This window comes from Centroberyx affinis, unplaced genomic scaffold (assembly GCF_046629955.1).
Source record: "Centroberyx affinis isolate AG114_WGS23_722 - 3 ecotype Tasmania unplaced genomic scaffold, CSIRO-AGI_Caff_v1 ptg002667l_1, whole genome shotgun sequence".
Classification (NCBI taxonomy): domain Eukaryota; kingdom Metazoa; phylum Chordata; class Actinopteri; order Beryciformes; family Berycidae; genus Centroberyx; species Centroberyx affinis.
Genome location: NW_027280853.1, coordinates 145,452 through 160,171, shown reverse-complemented (window position 1 = coordinate 160,171; position 14,720 = coordinate 145,452). Strand labels below are relative to the sequence as shown.

Genomic DNA, 14,720 nt, shown 5'->3' with positions numbered 1-14,720 from the left:
CACCTGAAGGCAGCATAAAATACCCGGTGTCCTCTACGAGAAGATGCTGACTGACCGCCGCTCTCCAATCCATTTAATGTTTAGAGAAACTATCTCAAGCTGTGTTTGTAATGACATGAGTGAGAAATGCCATGTCTTGACTAAAATAGAAAATAAGAATCGATAGAATCAGTGCGTTAAAGGCATCGGTAATTCCCTCGGTGACCAGCAGGGGGCGGAGCGTGTCCTTCACAGATACCGGCTCCAAGCCACCAGAGGGCGCCGTGATAACATCGGCTATATTTATACATCGGTGGGAAGATGGCGGAGTCAGAGGAGCCCAAAGCTGCTACTTGCACTTTCCTCTTCAAAAAATCAACTAAAAAATTCTCCGGACGAAAGAGACAAGCGAGCGACAGCGATAAAGGTAGAAATTTAACTAATGGTCATGATTTCTCATCATTTTAACTCCCTTGTTTACGTCTTGGCTGTATTGTGGGTCCTGAAGTAGAGCTAGCGAACCAGTTAGCTTGATCAGGTGCAGATGTGTGTGTGTTTTGGTACTTCTTGTATTATTTATGAGGACTAAAAGTAGTATCAAGGACAGAAAGATGGGGGAAATCTTCCAAAGTGAGGATAATTTGACGGTCCTCACTTCCACAATGGGCTGGTTTAGGGTTAGTACTTAAGTTAAGGGTTTAAATGACAATTAGGATTAGGTAGGAGAGGGTTAAGGTGTAAGTAAGTATAGTTATTCAAACGTGTGTGTGTGTGTGTGTGTGTGTGTGTGTGTGTGTGTGTGTGTCTTTTGCATCTTTGTAGTTCCTTACCAGCCGTTGATTTCTTTTTCAGATGGCAACAGCGACGAGGACCAGAAATCTGTGGTCAGAAAACAAAAGAAAGACATTAAAGTCAACCCTATGATTCAGAGGGTAATGTGTGGTTGTTTTTTTTAAGGTATTATTTAAAGCATTTATTTGGAGGTATAAGCCTGACTCTCGTCTTTTCCCTGTCCAGTCCAGGAAAGTGGAGAAGGAGGCTGTGTCTTCCAGTGAAAGTGAAGAGGACAAGGAGGACAAGAAGGTCACAGTTGCCTACAAGTCCACACGGTCAGCAGTGAGTTCAGACTTCTTACATGTTATATTTTAGTGGGGAGGCTGTAGAGAAGCAGGAGGGATGCTGGTTTGAACCCCAGCTGGTTTGGGGAAAGTGAATGATTAAAGTCACACAATGAAATGAAAAATGACTTTTTCATCGTTAGCTACTTCTTCATATCATAACATAAACCTGTTTAACATGAAATGGCAAAAAATATAGCCACATTTTTCTGTCCTCATATTGTTATATTAAAATCCCATTACTTTTACTTAATGGAAAACAGTTTTTTTGTTGTGTATGAATCCAGCATCCCGTTTCAACCAGAAATGTGTCAAATTCAGAGGTAGGGACTCGAGTTACGACTTGTACTCAAGTCAGACGTTTAGACTTTTTAGTCTCAATTACTTGAGACTTGACTTGGGACTTTTAGTTTGATGACTTGAAAATGTTTCTAAAGTCTTGACCAAAGATCTTCTGTTTGTGTAAATGACTTTGTGTAAAAGATTTGTTCCACCAGACGACTGAATTTAAATTTTGATTTAATTTTTTAAAAGTTGAATCTGATTATAGAAATCAAACTCATGATTCACTTGCCAAGTTTTTATCCTGTTAAAATTATATTGCATTGAAAAGTCAACAAAGATACTTTTGTTTTCTTATTAAATTGGTACTGGACTCTTGATTTGTTCTGACTTGACTTGGTGTTCTACTTTTACACTTGAGACTTGTGCCTCAAGAATTGTGACTGACTTGGGACTCAAGCAAAGTGGACTTGGTCACACTTCTGGTGGAATTACAAACGTAAAACACCATTGAAATGCCGTTTCCCTGTGACTTTAACACTCTCCCCTTCCTTCAGCAACTACTGTCAAAGTGCCCATGAGCAAGGCACTTACCCCCAGCTGCCTAGATGATTGAGGTTAAAAATACACCAGTACCATAAACTATCAGCGGCTGTGTTGGGAATCTGTCTAAAATTATTTTCTGTCTGTGTTTTTTTTTTTGTCTGACTGCTGGCCCTTGTTATGTTGTCTACTTGTTTTGTACATTCATACTCCGGCATGTTATAAAGGTTTGTTAATATTCAAGTACCTCGTTCACCTGCTTCTCCCCGTCTCCTGCTCGCTGTCTTAAAAGAAACCCGAGGGGCCGGAGGACATGGGAGCGACGGCTGTGTATGAGCTGGACACCGAGAGAGACAAGGATGCCCAGGCCATCTTCGAGAGGAGTCAGAAAATCCAGGAGGTAAGAGATCAGATGCTGTGTGTTTTTCATTCATTGTATTCTAGAGGTCATCTCTATACAAAAAGGGCTGTGATCTCATTGATGTTTGTGAGACTTTATCATGAATCTGGACAAATTCTCTAATTGTTTAACCATCTGGATTTTGCAATTTAATATTTACCCCACACAGTTAATTTGGCCAAAGTTAGCGCTCTCTCGGTTGGGACTTGTTTACCAAGATGGATCCGGCAGTCACATCAGTCTTGGTGGAAAAAAATAAAATCAGCACTAGCGCGTGAGTTGCTTTGCAGAATTTGAAAACATCAATCCTGGCAGCTCGAGGGAAATAGTAGATATTTGCTCTTTTTTATGCACTTCCACCCCCCTATTCTGAAACAGCAGATGCTCTGGGTGCAAACACACAGATGCCATTTTGCCATTTTCCAGAGCTGCCAGATAATTTGGCAGCTAGTTTCCTCTTTGCTGGATGAACTGTCTTCCCCTCACCAGGAGCTGACGGGCAAAGAGGACGATAAAATCTACCGCGGCATCAACAACTACCAAAAGTTCATCAAGCCGAAAGACACCACCATGGGCAACGCATCGTCTGGCATGGTCAGGTGGGTGCAGGAGTTCCTATTCATCATGTGCTTCCTGGACGAATTCTGACAATTAATATTAGCGCTTGATTAATATATACATACATTCTCTATAACAGGAAAGGACCGATCCGGGCCCCTGAACACCTGAGAGCCACAGTCAGGTGGGACTACCAGCCGGACATCTGCAAAGACTATAAGGAGACCGGGTTCTGTGGGTTTGGAGGTGGGTACAAAAGATTATAACATAAAGTCTCCTGTTGTATAATATTTAACTTGAAGAGTGAAAGCTTTATATATCTTGACTTTTCACTTCTGTTTTCTTCACTATCAGACAGCTGCAAGTTCCTCCACGACCGATCGGACTACAAGCACGGCTGGCAGATCGAGAGGGAGCTGGACGAGGGCCGATACGGAGCCAACGGTGAGATCCAGAGTGGGACGCACAAGTCTGTTCCCGTGTCTGCATCCGTATCTCCTGTACCCCCCCCCCCCCTAACACTGCTGTGCTTTTAATATCTAGATGAGGAGAACTACGAGGTGAGCAGTGACGAGGAGGACTTTCCCTTTAAGTGCTTCATCTGCAGGAGCTCCTTCAAGAATCCCATCATCACAAAGTAAGCCTCCGTTTCTCTGGGATATCTTCTTGTTCTGCTACCAGTTATCCATGTGTTAACCAGACAAATGTCTCCCAGGTGCAGGCACTATTTTTGTGAGGCCTGCGCCCTTCAGCATTACCGCAAGTCCAAGCGTTGCTATGTGTGCAACACCCAGACCAACGGTGTCTTCAACCCCGCTAAAGGTAACAGAAGCCTTTTTTTAGGATACATCTCTTGAAGACCTTTAGAGGGGGAAGAGGGAGGTTGAATGGGGAAATAAACTATTTCTGGAAAATTCATGTTATAAAACCCTTGAATGTTCCTGATTATTTTTTTCCCCTTTATTTCAGAGTTGATGGCCAAGATGCAGAAACAACAGGCCATGACAGACCAGCCACCCTCAGATGAGGATGATTAAGTGAATTTGAACCCTTGCCCACCCTTCCCTTTTGTGTTTGTGTTGTCAGTACATCACCGTTGTCAGTGAAAAAAAATTTAAATAAAACTTTTTTAGATTGTTACTGCCTCATTGCTTGGTGCCATTGACTCGAGACATTAAAGTGAACAATGTTTATTGTCAAGTAAAATAGTCAACTTTAACATTTGCAACACTTTCTTCTGCCCTTTCTCTCAAATCTACATGCAACCAGACGAAACAAGCACCATTGTAACATTCACTGTTGACGTAATGTAACACTGCCCAGAGTAAAGTCCAGGAAATACACAGTCCTATGTTCTGAGGGTTCAAATAAACAGATGTTATATTTAACTCCTGTGCAACAAAAGTGATGCTTAAAGCATGAGATGTAGCGCACGATGCAACACGGGCAGAGAGCTTCTAAGAAATGCGTACACATGCTGTCCACAAGTCGTCCCTCGAGACAAACTGCTGTTTCCTTCCATCTGGTGTAGACGAGGCTAATTGGGTCGGCCTGGGTGAGTTGTGTCCCCTTATGGTGGTCTCACTGAGCAGACAGGCCACATCAAACGAGGTAGTGTATCCCCTCTGAGGATTTAGCAGCTTCCCACTGATCCCGTTCATGAGAATCTTCATGACAAAGCTGCATCTACATCCATGAACCATCCTCTTAACACCTCAGCAAGAGGGATAGAGGAGTCCTGTCCTGCTTTGGCTCCAAGGGGCTTGTAATGAGTGAGTACAATCTGAAGATGGGTGTGTGTGAAAGACAAAGAGGCCATCAGTGCAAGAGTTTGTGCATATCTATAGAAGAGCGAAAGCTTGTGAGAGACATCAAAGAGGCAAGATGGCTGCTGGCTTTTAAACTCTGTCTGTCCGTGAGGAGAAACTCCTTTTAGTTTGAGATTTGAATTATTTACAAGGGAGCCATTACAAAAAACAAACCCAGTCCCCGGTCTCCTCAGAGCATTTCCCGTCAAAATCCTTCTCTAGTGTCTGCCTGTCGCTTCCTCCACTGTCAGAAGTCCCAGTCGTCCACATCCAGGTGGCTGAGACCGGACTCCAGGCTGGCCAGGCCAGACGGAGAGTCCTGCGGCTGGGAGCTCTCGAAGCTGGTGATGGGTGACACTGGCCGGAACAGCTCCGGCAGGGCGTCCGAGGGCCGGCGCTTGATCTGAGACCGAAAAACAAACATTTGGAGTATTCACCTCTGAAAACACATTCTATGGTTATAAGACAAGTGCCGGCAGGTGTCTTAGGAAAAGTTCATGCTCAAAGTATTGGGAGATGCTGGTGACACAAGCTGTCAGCAGTCATCTCCATGGTAACCAGCTGGATGCTTCTGGCTGTTTTGTGTGTTTAGGAAAAATGGCTACTGCGATATTGCAAAACTGTGATATTGATTTGACAGAGGACATTTTAAATTTACTTTTACTGTGGAGGAGAATAAGATTGTGGTATGTGCGCCCGATAAACCAGACTAGAAAGGAACAGGTGAATACCTCCTATTTAGACAGATGAGAGGCAGCACTTTCACTATTTTCAGATGTCACCAAATCAGGTTTGACCTCCTACATCGGATCGCACCATACCATATGTTCACCACCAAAACACCCACATGAACCCCATTGGAGTGTCAGGGAGATTGGTTGTGGCTCTACGGATCCTGGCATCTGGGTCATCTCAGCTGAATGAAGCAGCCAGTTACAGACTGGGAACAACAACAGTGTTACTCATTCTGACTGAAATATACGAGGCAATGTGGAAGGCTTTGAAGCAAGACGGTTTCTGTTCCTCACGTTCCAGGTGGGTGGAGATTTCGAGGGTTTTTGAGGGTGGGGAATTACCCAAACTGTGCACCGGCATCTGGTAGGAGCGATTATCTCAGCTACAAAAAGGCACGTATTCAGTGGTCCTCATGGCTACGTGTGATGCCAACTACATACAAATTCAGTATAGAACCGCCTCCCACACTTGTCTTATGACCATAAACAGCCTTAAGACACCAAGGATGCATGGAAGTTTGTAATAATAAAGTTTATCTTAGTCATTTGAAGAAAATTATATTTATGTATGATGGTTTCATAAGTGATGTCAGGATTACTTAAATATCCTACACACCTGTTTGAAGAAGGAATGGCCTATGAGAGCGGCGGCAGACGGTCTGAAGGAGAAAAAAGGGAAACAAATTAATGACTTGATCCTCAATGGGGGATTCTTCATGATGTCCAATGTAATGCTGCAGACGGAGCTTGGCCCACCTCTTCTCCGGGTCTCTCTGCAGACACAGCTCTACGAAGGCGTGGAAGTGTGGGGAGAACGTCCGGCTGTAGGGGTGTCCCGCCGACGAGGAGGAGGGCTCTCCGTTGGAGTGGCGCGCCCCTCCGGCCCCGGGGCCCTCGCAGATCCCGGAGTCGGCCCCGGAGCGGGACGGCTTCATGGACAGCTCCTCCGGTGGGATAGTGGTGGTGTCCAGCAAACACGGCACTGTCCCGTTCAGCTTCTCCAGCAGCATCTGTGGAAGGGAAGGGGGGAGTTAGATTGACCAGGTCATTCATATACCCAATACATGCTACTTACCATGATGTAAACTATGAATTTTTGCCATAAATAGTGTGCAGTACTCTTCTATATGGGTGTTATAGAGCAGATGATGAGAGATAGCAGAATAGGTAGGGAGTTAATAGGTGTCTGCTCACCTGTGTGGCTGGCATGTCTTTGAAGGGAACGTGTCCGTTGGCCAGTTCACAGGCTGTGATGCCGAGGCTGTAGATGTCTGACCGAGAGTCGTAGCCCTGCAGGTTCTGAGAAAAACAAAAATCACAAATGAAATTGCACCTGACTGCCTATTTCTCTATTTTTCTACGATTGCTTCACTTCTAATTCATGCTTCAATTTATTTTGCTGCTAAATGTAGCATGGAGAAATGTAAACCGAGGACCTCTGCTGCAAAACTGCCTTTCAAAAACTTGTTAACATTCATCTGGGGATGAGACGGTATTAATCCAGCGTGGGTGATCTCAGTACCTGCTGCAGCACCTCTGGGCTGAGCCAGGGCAGCACTTTGACGCTGTACTGGGGGAAGTCGTGGACAACTTTTGCCCTCTGGCCGTGACGGATCAGACTGAAGATGCTCCGCAGACCCGACATGCAGACCTGTCCGTCTGCTGAGATCAATACATGGCTGGCCTTCACACTCCTACACATAACCAGAGACAATTAGACAACTTCCAGTCCAAATCGTCACCAAATATCAAGTTAAACTTGTGCTTACAAGTAAGGTTAGACTGATATACTGGTTTGTCGATATTGGCCTTTTAGAGAGATGCTTCCCTGACTCAACAGTCAAGAGATCAATACTGCACTGAATCCTTGTAATGTTTTGGAATTTTTGGCATGAGAATGGTCAAATTTAAAGACACTCACAAAATAATGCAGCTTCAATACAAAAAAAATTGGTTTCTGCCTTCAAAAACCCATATCAGTCTAACCCTATTTACATGTGTGCCTTACCGGTGCACATATCCCATGTGGTGGATGTACTCAAGAGCTCTGAGCATGCCCAGCAGAATGTATGCGATGGCCAGCTCACTCATACCATCGGTGAAATGGGTGCTGATCAAGTCTCTGGCTGAACCTGGAAAATTATCACACACAGATGATGGTGAGAAAGCTACGGTCTAAGGATGAAGGCATTTCTGTTGTTGTTCACATACATTTGTTTGGTAAAATACGTCACTGTGTTGGTTTAGGTCTCTTCCTTACCATAAGCCATGAAGGGGGTGATGACCCACAGCTCATTTTCAGCTATAAAGATGCTCCTATAGGGCAGAATACTGGGGTGGTGGAACAGCTTGGACACATGAAGTTCGCCCTGGGAGGCAGAAGGAGGGAAATTACACCCTGTTAAGTCAAGCTGACTGAGAAAAAGATCCCATGATATTGAATCTAATTAGGCATAAAAGGGTGAGCAGGCAGCCAGGAAAGTTCATCAGAAAACGTACACGAGGGTTACATAAGTAGTCCCAAATGTGAAGTAATGAGATGAGAGAGGAGGAGGAGAGCTTCCTGTCCCCTGACAACACAGAGGTAGAGACTCATAGGAGGCTGAATGACACAGACTGATGGGATAGAGGGATGATGGAGGGATGATGGCAGAACGATGCAGACCTGCAGGTATGTGACCATGTCATTAGTACAGGACTCCAGGTCGATCCGGCGGATGGCTACATGCTCCCCTGTGGGTCTGTACCGGGCCAGGTTCACAGTCATCAAGTCCTCCAGGCCCCGGCCTAACACACAGACACGTATTTCATTATAAAAGTCAAATTAACTGAACACCAGTCATTATGAAACAGTTATTTTCTGGCCCTCAGTTCTGATTGGCTTAATAATGTTAAAAGCTGTTGATAAATCAATTATACCGGGACCTTTGTGTTGCTTGTTGTTTAGCTACTGTCCAAGAACTATATCGCATGGTGGATTATTATTTGGATACTATTAAAAATCAATTCAACAATGGAAAGGTATAATACAGATATGATGAAGTGATTCTGTCCAAATTGTCTCTCATAAAATTGGTTTAAATGTCTCTACCTTGTATTTTTGTATGTAAGTTTGTATGTTCTATATTATGTTCTACATAAAAAAACAAAAATCAGTTTAATTCAATATTTGGATTCTTTTTGAGTTCTTTTTACAGTGGTGTAGTAACACAGTTTTATGGAAGCAATAAGCCACGAGTCTGCACTTAATGTGATTTTAGAAGAACTAAGAGGGTTTTAAGCCTAACATCACCTCTTAGCTGTTCTAAAAATGACTGTAATCCACAGCTTCTCATGGTTTACTGCTTATCAAAAACTGAATAAAACATCTGTGTCTGCATCGATACCAGTGGCCAAGTCGTGGCTGGCTTCAAGTCGGGGCGTGTCTCTGGACTTCACTGACCTATAATGGTGAGGAGCTCGTAGGCGCTGCTGTCAGGGAGGAAGCTGCCCATGGTGTCCCGGCGTGGGAGGGAGGTCAGGCTCTCCTGGCTGTCCTCATGGGCCTGGAGGTGGAGGGGAGGAGACAGAGTGGATGAAGATTGGCTGTGACACGGCCTGGCCTGGCCTCGCTAAGGTGAAGGACTTGTGAGAGTGACTACCGGAGGCTTGGTCACACGCGTGATGACTGATGCAAGATCAGCCAAGGACGGGCTATGTGGGCCTGAGTGGATTACTGGAGAGTGGACGCCGTCGACTATCCTATTTATCACTCACTCATGTCACCCGTAAATCAGACTTTGATGATGTAAGCCACTGAACGCCGGTGCACACTTGAGATTAGAGTCTGTCTAGACACATGCAGTGATTTCTGTGCCCTTTAAAAGACACCCAAACAAGGTGTGTTAGCATGACACACTGCACTTTCCAAAGAAACAACAGGAATTAGACAATAGTAGTAGTAGGCAATAGTAACACAAAACCGTACTGTCAATCAAACCATCACTGGCAAAATGCTTCATCATAGCAAATACAAGTGAGTATCTAGGCCTAGTGATCAAAACATATTCCAACACCCTGTCCATTCCAAGGAGAATACAACTCAATGTAAGAATTTGCATGTTATTCCTATGGCCCAAAACAGTTAAATTAGTATTTTTGGAGGAATAACATTGTTAATTCTTAAAAGAAGCACTATTTCCATTACAAATAGTAGGTTTTGTTGTCCATGTGCAGAAATCGAAGAAATATAAAATAAAAATGTAATCACTGAGTATGGCCTATGAATAGCCTTTGCTTTTATGCGTTTGGTTGTAAATTCTTTTATGGCTCAAACTCGTGTGTAGGAAAACATATTATTCTTGGCTGTGAGGACTCCTGAATTCCATCAAATTACAGCCATTCAAATGATGGAAATGGGCAGGCGGCAGTAGCAATAGCATTTTATTTCCTTGGTGCAAAAAAGAAAGCAAGCTGTATGAGCATTTGGAGTGTTTCCATGGTGACCAGTGTGGAAAAGCGCATTCAAAGAATTAGAGTGTATAGACAGTGCACATAGTGCAGTCCAGGAGCATAATTTTAGCCTAAGATGACACGTTCAACTCTGAGAACATTTCACAGATAAAAGCAAGAGTTGTTTCATGAGTGGACAGTGCATGAGACTCAGAAAGGTGGGATGTTCAGCCAAATGATGCCTTCGCCATGGCAACACATCGGCTTTCTGAGTAAAGTTATGCACTTTACATTATAAGTTGGCACAGCGGCACTGTCGGACATGCTGTGGAAGCCATCTGAAGTACACCAGTCAAGTGAACATTCATCAACGCTGATTTTAACAAGGCTTCCCATTCTAATTGTGTGGATAGGGCAGAAGTTGCCATGATGATCAGGCTCAGACGGGGTTGCCATGCATTGCCAAAGCTGAACACATGGAACTCCATCCATCCCATCCATCTGCAAAGTGTGACATTACCAAACCACCAACAATTCGACAACAGGCCGTAGACACAGACAGGGAGTGTCGCAAGGCAAACGCTCAGTACTCACAACACAAAACGGTTTAATCAAAAATTAATCAAGACTTTTAGTGAGGGACTAAAGACGCCACGAACCAAAACAGTGCAGGTTACCTGGAGCACAGAGTGTTAACCGCACACTGAGGATTCAGACAGGACCGTTTAGACAGGCTGTACGAGAGGATTATGTGCTCTCTCTTAGAAAGAAAACTACAGGTAGAGGTACAATCCCAGTAGTGATATTTCTCATATCACTGTGAGGAAGCCCCATGTCAATCCCCTTTCTCTGTCTTCCTCCTGGGATATTATCATCATGACTGTACGCTCTACCGTTTCCCCATCCTCCCCAACAGAAACAGAAGTGAGGTGAGTGGGATGGCCTTCTGAGCGATAAGCATGTGCAGCGGTGTCATGAACCGGTAGCTCATGCATTAAAAGTGCAAAGCCTCAGGGCCGGTGAATTCTTTCACATATATACATATAATCTCGCAATGTGCGCACACACACATGCACGCACACACACAAAGGGCACATGGGGGATGATAAAGCAGTGACAGGAGTACCACACTTACTTTCCTGTGAGAGAGTCCCTGAGCTTGCTCTGGGGTAGAAAAACCACATCAATGACATAAAAACACATACACACACACACACACACACACACACAACAAGAGAAGGATCTGTGTTTAGAGCAGCTCTTCAACTGGGAGGTGCAGCGTCTCGTCTTGGGAGCTTGCTGCAGACTAACTGTGATAGACGGCCTTTGCCTGGCCTCCCTCAATCACTAATAGGATTTGTCTAAACCAGCAGTTCAGTCTTTAAGGTGACGATCCACAAAGGGATACAGCATTATCAATACAGACAGTTTTGGCATTAACTTGCCATGGCAGTCAAATCAATGTGATTAAACTGCATTACTTCCCTCTCCCTTGTTTGCGGCCATAAAAATGAATTCTATCTGACCTCAATAAATTGCTCTTGTCTGCATAAAAGCCTTGATGAAATATTTGCAAAGCAAAACTTTAGATTCATGTAGAAATGAAAAACAATTTAGCTAAAAACCAGCAACCCTATGCATGTTCTTTCGGAATATAATATATGTAATGCAATGAGACCAGAGCACAGCCAAAACAAAAATTATACAGTTGAACAAACATGCAATATTAAGCAATGATAGGCCAGCAAGAAAATGAAGATGAGGCGAAGCTTGCAAACAAAGCTTAAACCACCCCAGATCCTTTCTATTAACACCTGACATTCAATAATCTCTCTGCCAGAAATATTATATCAGAATAATGTGTTATAAATGTTGAGTCATGTTCTGACAAGAATTATCATCCTACATTTCCTGCCATCGTGCCTATTTTTAATGGAATAGGTGTGAGATTGCAGGGATGAATAATTGTATGTGTTGTGTGTGTTGTTCTAACTGTTACAGTCAGATAAGATCCCAATCGCTTGAATTGAACAGACAGGCAATGTGCAAAAGTTTTAGTGACTTCACTCAGTGGTCTCACGCTGATTTCACAGTCAGTACGTGTATGAACAACAGCTTCAAGTCAGCAGTTTGTGGACAATAGTCCTTCTCTCACAAACAAAATTAGCAACATAACCCAGCGGCGTCCAATCATGTGCCACGGAGGGCCAACAGTCTGCAGGTTTTCCTTCCAACCAATCACTGCACCAGGTGATTTCACTAATAAGTTGCTCCCTCTCTGCTTGAAGGTGTGCTAATCAGTGAAATCAGCTGCTGTAGTGGTTGGTTGCAAGGAAAACCTGCAGATTCTTGGATTTCTGACATCAGCGGATTCGCTGCAGTATTTACCGCCTGTGTTCACACACTTCCACAATTCGTGATGCCTTAACAGCCACAAACAATCAGTATCACACAACCTTTTTTTTACACTTGAGATAAACACAGCCAGAAGAAGTATTAGTTACGATGGCACAGACTCTCCATGTGACAAGACCACAGGACCAATTAACACGCAACTGATTTTGTCTCTGATAAATTCTGTACTCTGATAAATTATTGCAGTACACAGAAACAATGAAGCTAACACACACTGAAAGACAGGGAATACATAGCGGACAGAGTGAATAGAAAAATTTCAAATTGTAATTCAAGGATGATGTGTTAGAAGCAGAGCAAAGCAATCACTCGTTGAGAGCAAAGCTTCAATTGGAACTGAATGGTTTTTTTTTGTTTGTGCCAGACAGTCATACAGCTGATGAAGGGCCTAATGTGTAAGCAGAGATTTGGGAATGTTGAACCCTTTCAGTGTAACCTGGCTTGCCTCGGACCTCACCTCCAAATAACTCCAAATCCCGCAGGCTCTCCACACTCAATTTCTCTGATACCCAACGCTGACAGACACAGAGGGTTAATTACAGACATGGAAAAAAAAGAGAGAAATGCAAGGGAGAATAAGGAAAGGTTCCACAGCAACATGATCACATGTGAAGCTTCTGAATAATGATGGTTCATTCTAACGGCTATCTAACTTGTGTGGCTGTGTTTAAAAGGTTCTTAAATGGGATTGCTGATCTAGTTCAGCCACTAATCCTTTTGCAAGCTCCATTCAAAAATCTGACAACTCAATGTGGCCCTTCTAGGGTCCACTAGCTTTTTTTTTTTTTATTACCTTTTAGTCCTACTTATATTTTATGACATTTTTTAAACTCTGTTGGTGATTTTATCTTGTCTTGTAAAGCACTTTGTAACCTTGTTTTGAAAAGTGCTATATAAATAAAGTTTATCATTATTATTATTATCATTATTATTATTCTTGTCATACATATTGCTTAGAAAATGACAAAGTCCTTTTCTGAATTGTTAGCCTAAATTCAAATTGCTTCTCCTGTCAGTCCCACAAGCACGAAAATACACCAAGATAGGCCGTAGCAAGCATGTGAGCCAATTCTAAAGTTGTTTTTTTTTTAAATAAGTGCTGCTGGATGGATCATATGTACACCAAATTTACCAGTGGACCTTAACAATTCATAAAAGGTATGAAAGAAGTATTAACGTTTGCTGATATGCAAGGCCACATTAGACTGCCAGATTTCTGAATGGAGCTTTGCATGATGTTATCTCCACACAAGAGAGAATGGCACATATCAGCGCTCGCCATATACAAACATCAGTTGGTGAAAAGGCAAACTGGCCCCTGCTAAGCACATATATATTACAAGAAGCTTTAGAAATATATCTCCACATTATTGTCAGATAGTGATGCTAAATACTGTGCCTGGCTGATTGCAATCTGATCTAAGAAAGCTGTCCTACAATCAGTGAATAAGTATATTTCTAAAATAATGGCCATAAGTAGTGCTCACTTACAAGAAAAGACATGGATCCTGTTGAATGGGTAACCTATAATAAAAAAAAAAACATCCAGGGGATATCTGTGGAGAAAAGCAGAACCACTGTGAAAGAGGATGGAGGGCTTTCTTGGTCACCTTCTGCTGGGACCATTGAAAAGTCGCTTCTGGTTGGTTGATCATGCTCATCACCGTTACTACACCAGATGGCTGACAGAATACTAATAATATCGTGAAAATTTGCACATTTTCATCTGTAGACCCTAAATGATACTCAGAAGTTTGATTATGTGAAATTGTGTGAATTGTGTTTTTCTACGGTGGCCAACACATCAGCTTTCTTTGTCTTACGATACGATATGAATACTTATTCCTATGACAATATTATCTATAAACAATCTATGGTAACCTAGAGTTTACCAGCCAGTCAATATCATTCAACAACGTTGATTTGAATGGTGATGATAATACCCCGGTCCTAGCAATGCTGATTCTGTGGTTAAAACCAATCAACATTAGCTAGTTATGTGCATCGCTCTGTGATGTCAGTGTGCTGTTTTCGACATCAGCTTCCCTTCAACAGTCCAAGGAAATTGTAGAACAGTTGCTTAGTTAACTGGACAATAGTAGCTACAGTAAAACAATTACCTTAGAGCAGTTTCGTCATTACCAGAGCTAATGGTATTTTGAGGACGACTCCGAATTTTGCCATGATGGAGGGAGCAAGCTTAGAAGCTAACGTTACCGTTAGCTAGCTATCCTCCTGACTCACGTTAATAATCATATCAGAAAGTAATTTACGAATGCCTTAATAACTTACCTGTATAGTGCTTTGACCAGCAATGTCTGGTTAGAGTAAAATTCTAGTTTTTTGGCTAACTTAGTTAGCTAGCCATCCTTTCCAGTGGGGTGTTTTTGACAGCTCTCCGCTACGGTTGGTTGAGAAGCACCCTGTCGTGTCGCACACAAACGACGACACA

General features: G+C 43.0%; 2 protein-coding genes across 5 annotated transcripts; one reads left to right on the top strand and one right to left on the bottom strand.

Annotated features, from left to right (window-relative positions):
- Positions 1-296: 296 nt before the first annotated feature.
- rnf113a (ring finger protein 113A) lies at positions 297-4,004 on the top strand. Its single transcript, XM_071535109.1, has 10 exons — positions 297-406; positions 832-911; positions 997-1,095; positions 2,215-2,322; positions 2,812-2,921; positions 3,020-3,126; positions 3,235-3,324; positions 3,424-3,517; positions 3,596-3,702; positions 3,850-4,004. The coding sequence occupies exons 1-10, from the start codon at positions 301-303 to the stop codon at positions 3,915-3,917; spliced, it is 969 nt and encodes a 322-aa protein (XP_071391210.1). The 5' UTR covers positions 297-300; the 3' UTR covers positions 3,918-4,004.
- Positions 4,005-4,101: 97 nt separating this feature from the next.
- strada (STE20 related adaptor alpha) lies at positions 4,102-14,675 on the bottom strand. Of its 4 annotated transcripts, XM_071535105.1 has the most exons (13): positions 14,561-14,675; positions 13,760-13,824; positions 12,726-12,783; positions 10,989-11,017; positions 8,865-8,967; positions 8,088-8,209; positions 7,683-7,791; positions 7,431-7,554; positions 6,945-7,116; positions 6,617-6,721; positions 6,179-6,432; positions 6,039-6,081; positions 4,102-5,091 (listed from the first exon to the last, which is right to left on the bottom strand). In XM_071535105.1, exons 2-13 carry the CDS (start codon positions 13,769-13,771, stop codon positions 4,936-4,938), a joined length of 1,287 nt encoding a protein of 428 aa, XP_071391206.1. In that variant the 5' UTR covers positions 13,772-13,824; positions 14,561-14,675; the 3' UTR covers positions 4,102-4,935. The 4 variants fall into 4 exon arrangements, with proteins under 4 accessions (XP_071391206.1, XP_071391208.1, XP_071391207.1 ...); XM_071535107.1 differs by lacking the exon at positions 10,989-11,017; XM_071535106.1 differs by lacking the exons at positions 10,989-11,017; positions 12,726-12,783.
- Between the last annotated feature and the right edge of the window lie 45 nt (positions 14,676-14,720).

Coding starts and splice junctions, on each gene's coding strand:
- rnf113a (XM_071535109.1), top strand. CDS start 301: ATGGCGGAGTCAGAGGAGCCCAAAGCTGCTACTTGCACTTTCCTCTTC. Junction 407..831: donor AGCGAGCGACAGCGATAAAG/GTAGAAATTTAA, acceptor TTTCTTTTTCAG/ATGGCAACAGCGACGAGGAC. Junction 3,518..3,595: donor AAGAATCCCATCATCACAAA/GTAAGCCTCCGT, acceptor AATGTCTCCCAG/GTGCAGGCACTATTTTTGTG.
- strada (XM_071535105.1), bottom strand. Junction 11,018..12,725: donor GGATTTGGAGTTATTTGGAG/GTGAGGTCCGAG, acceptor TTTCTACCCCAG/AGCAAGCTCAGGGACTCTCT. Junction 7,555..7,682: donor CACCCCCTTCATGGCTTATG/GTAAGGAAGAGA, acceptor ATAATTTTCCAG/GTTCAGCCAGAGACTTGATC.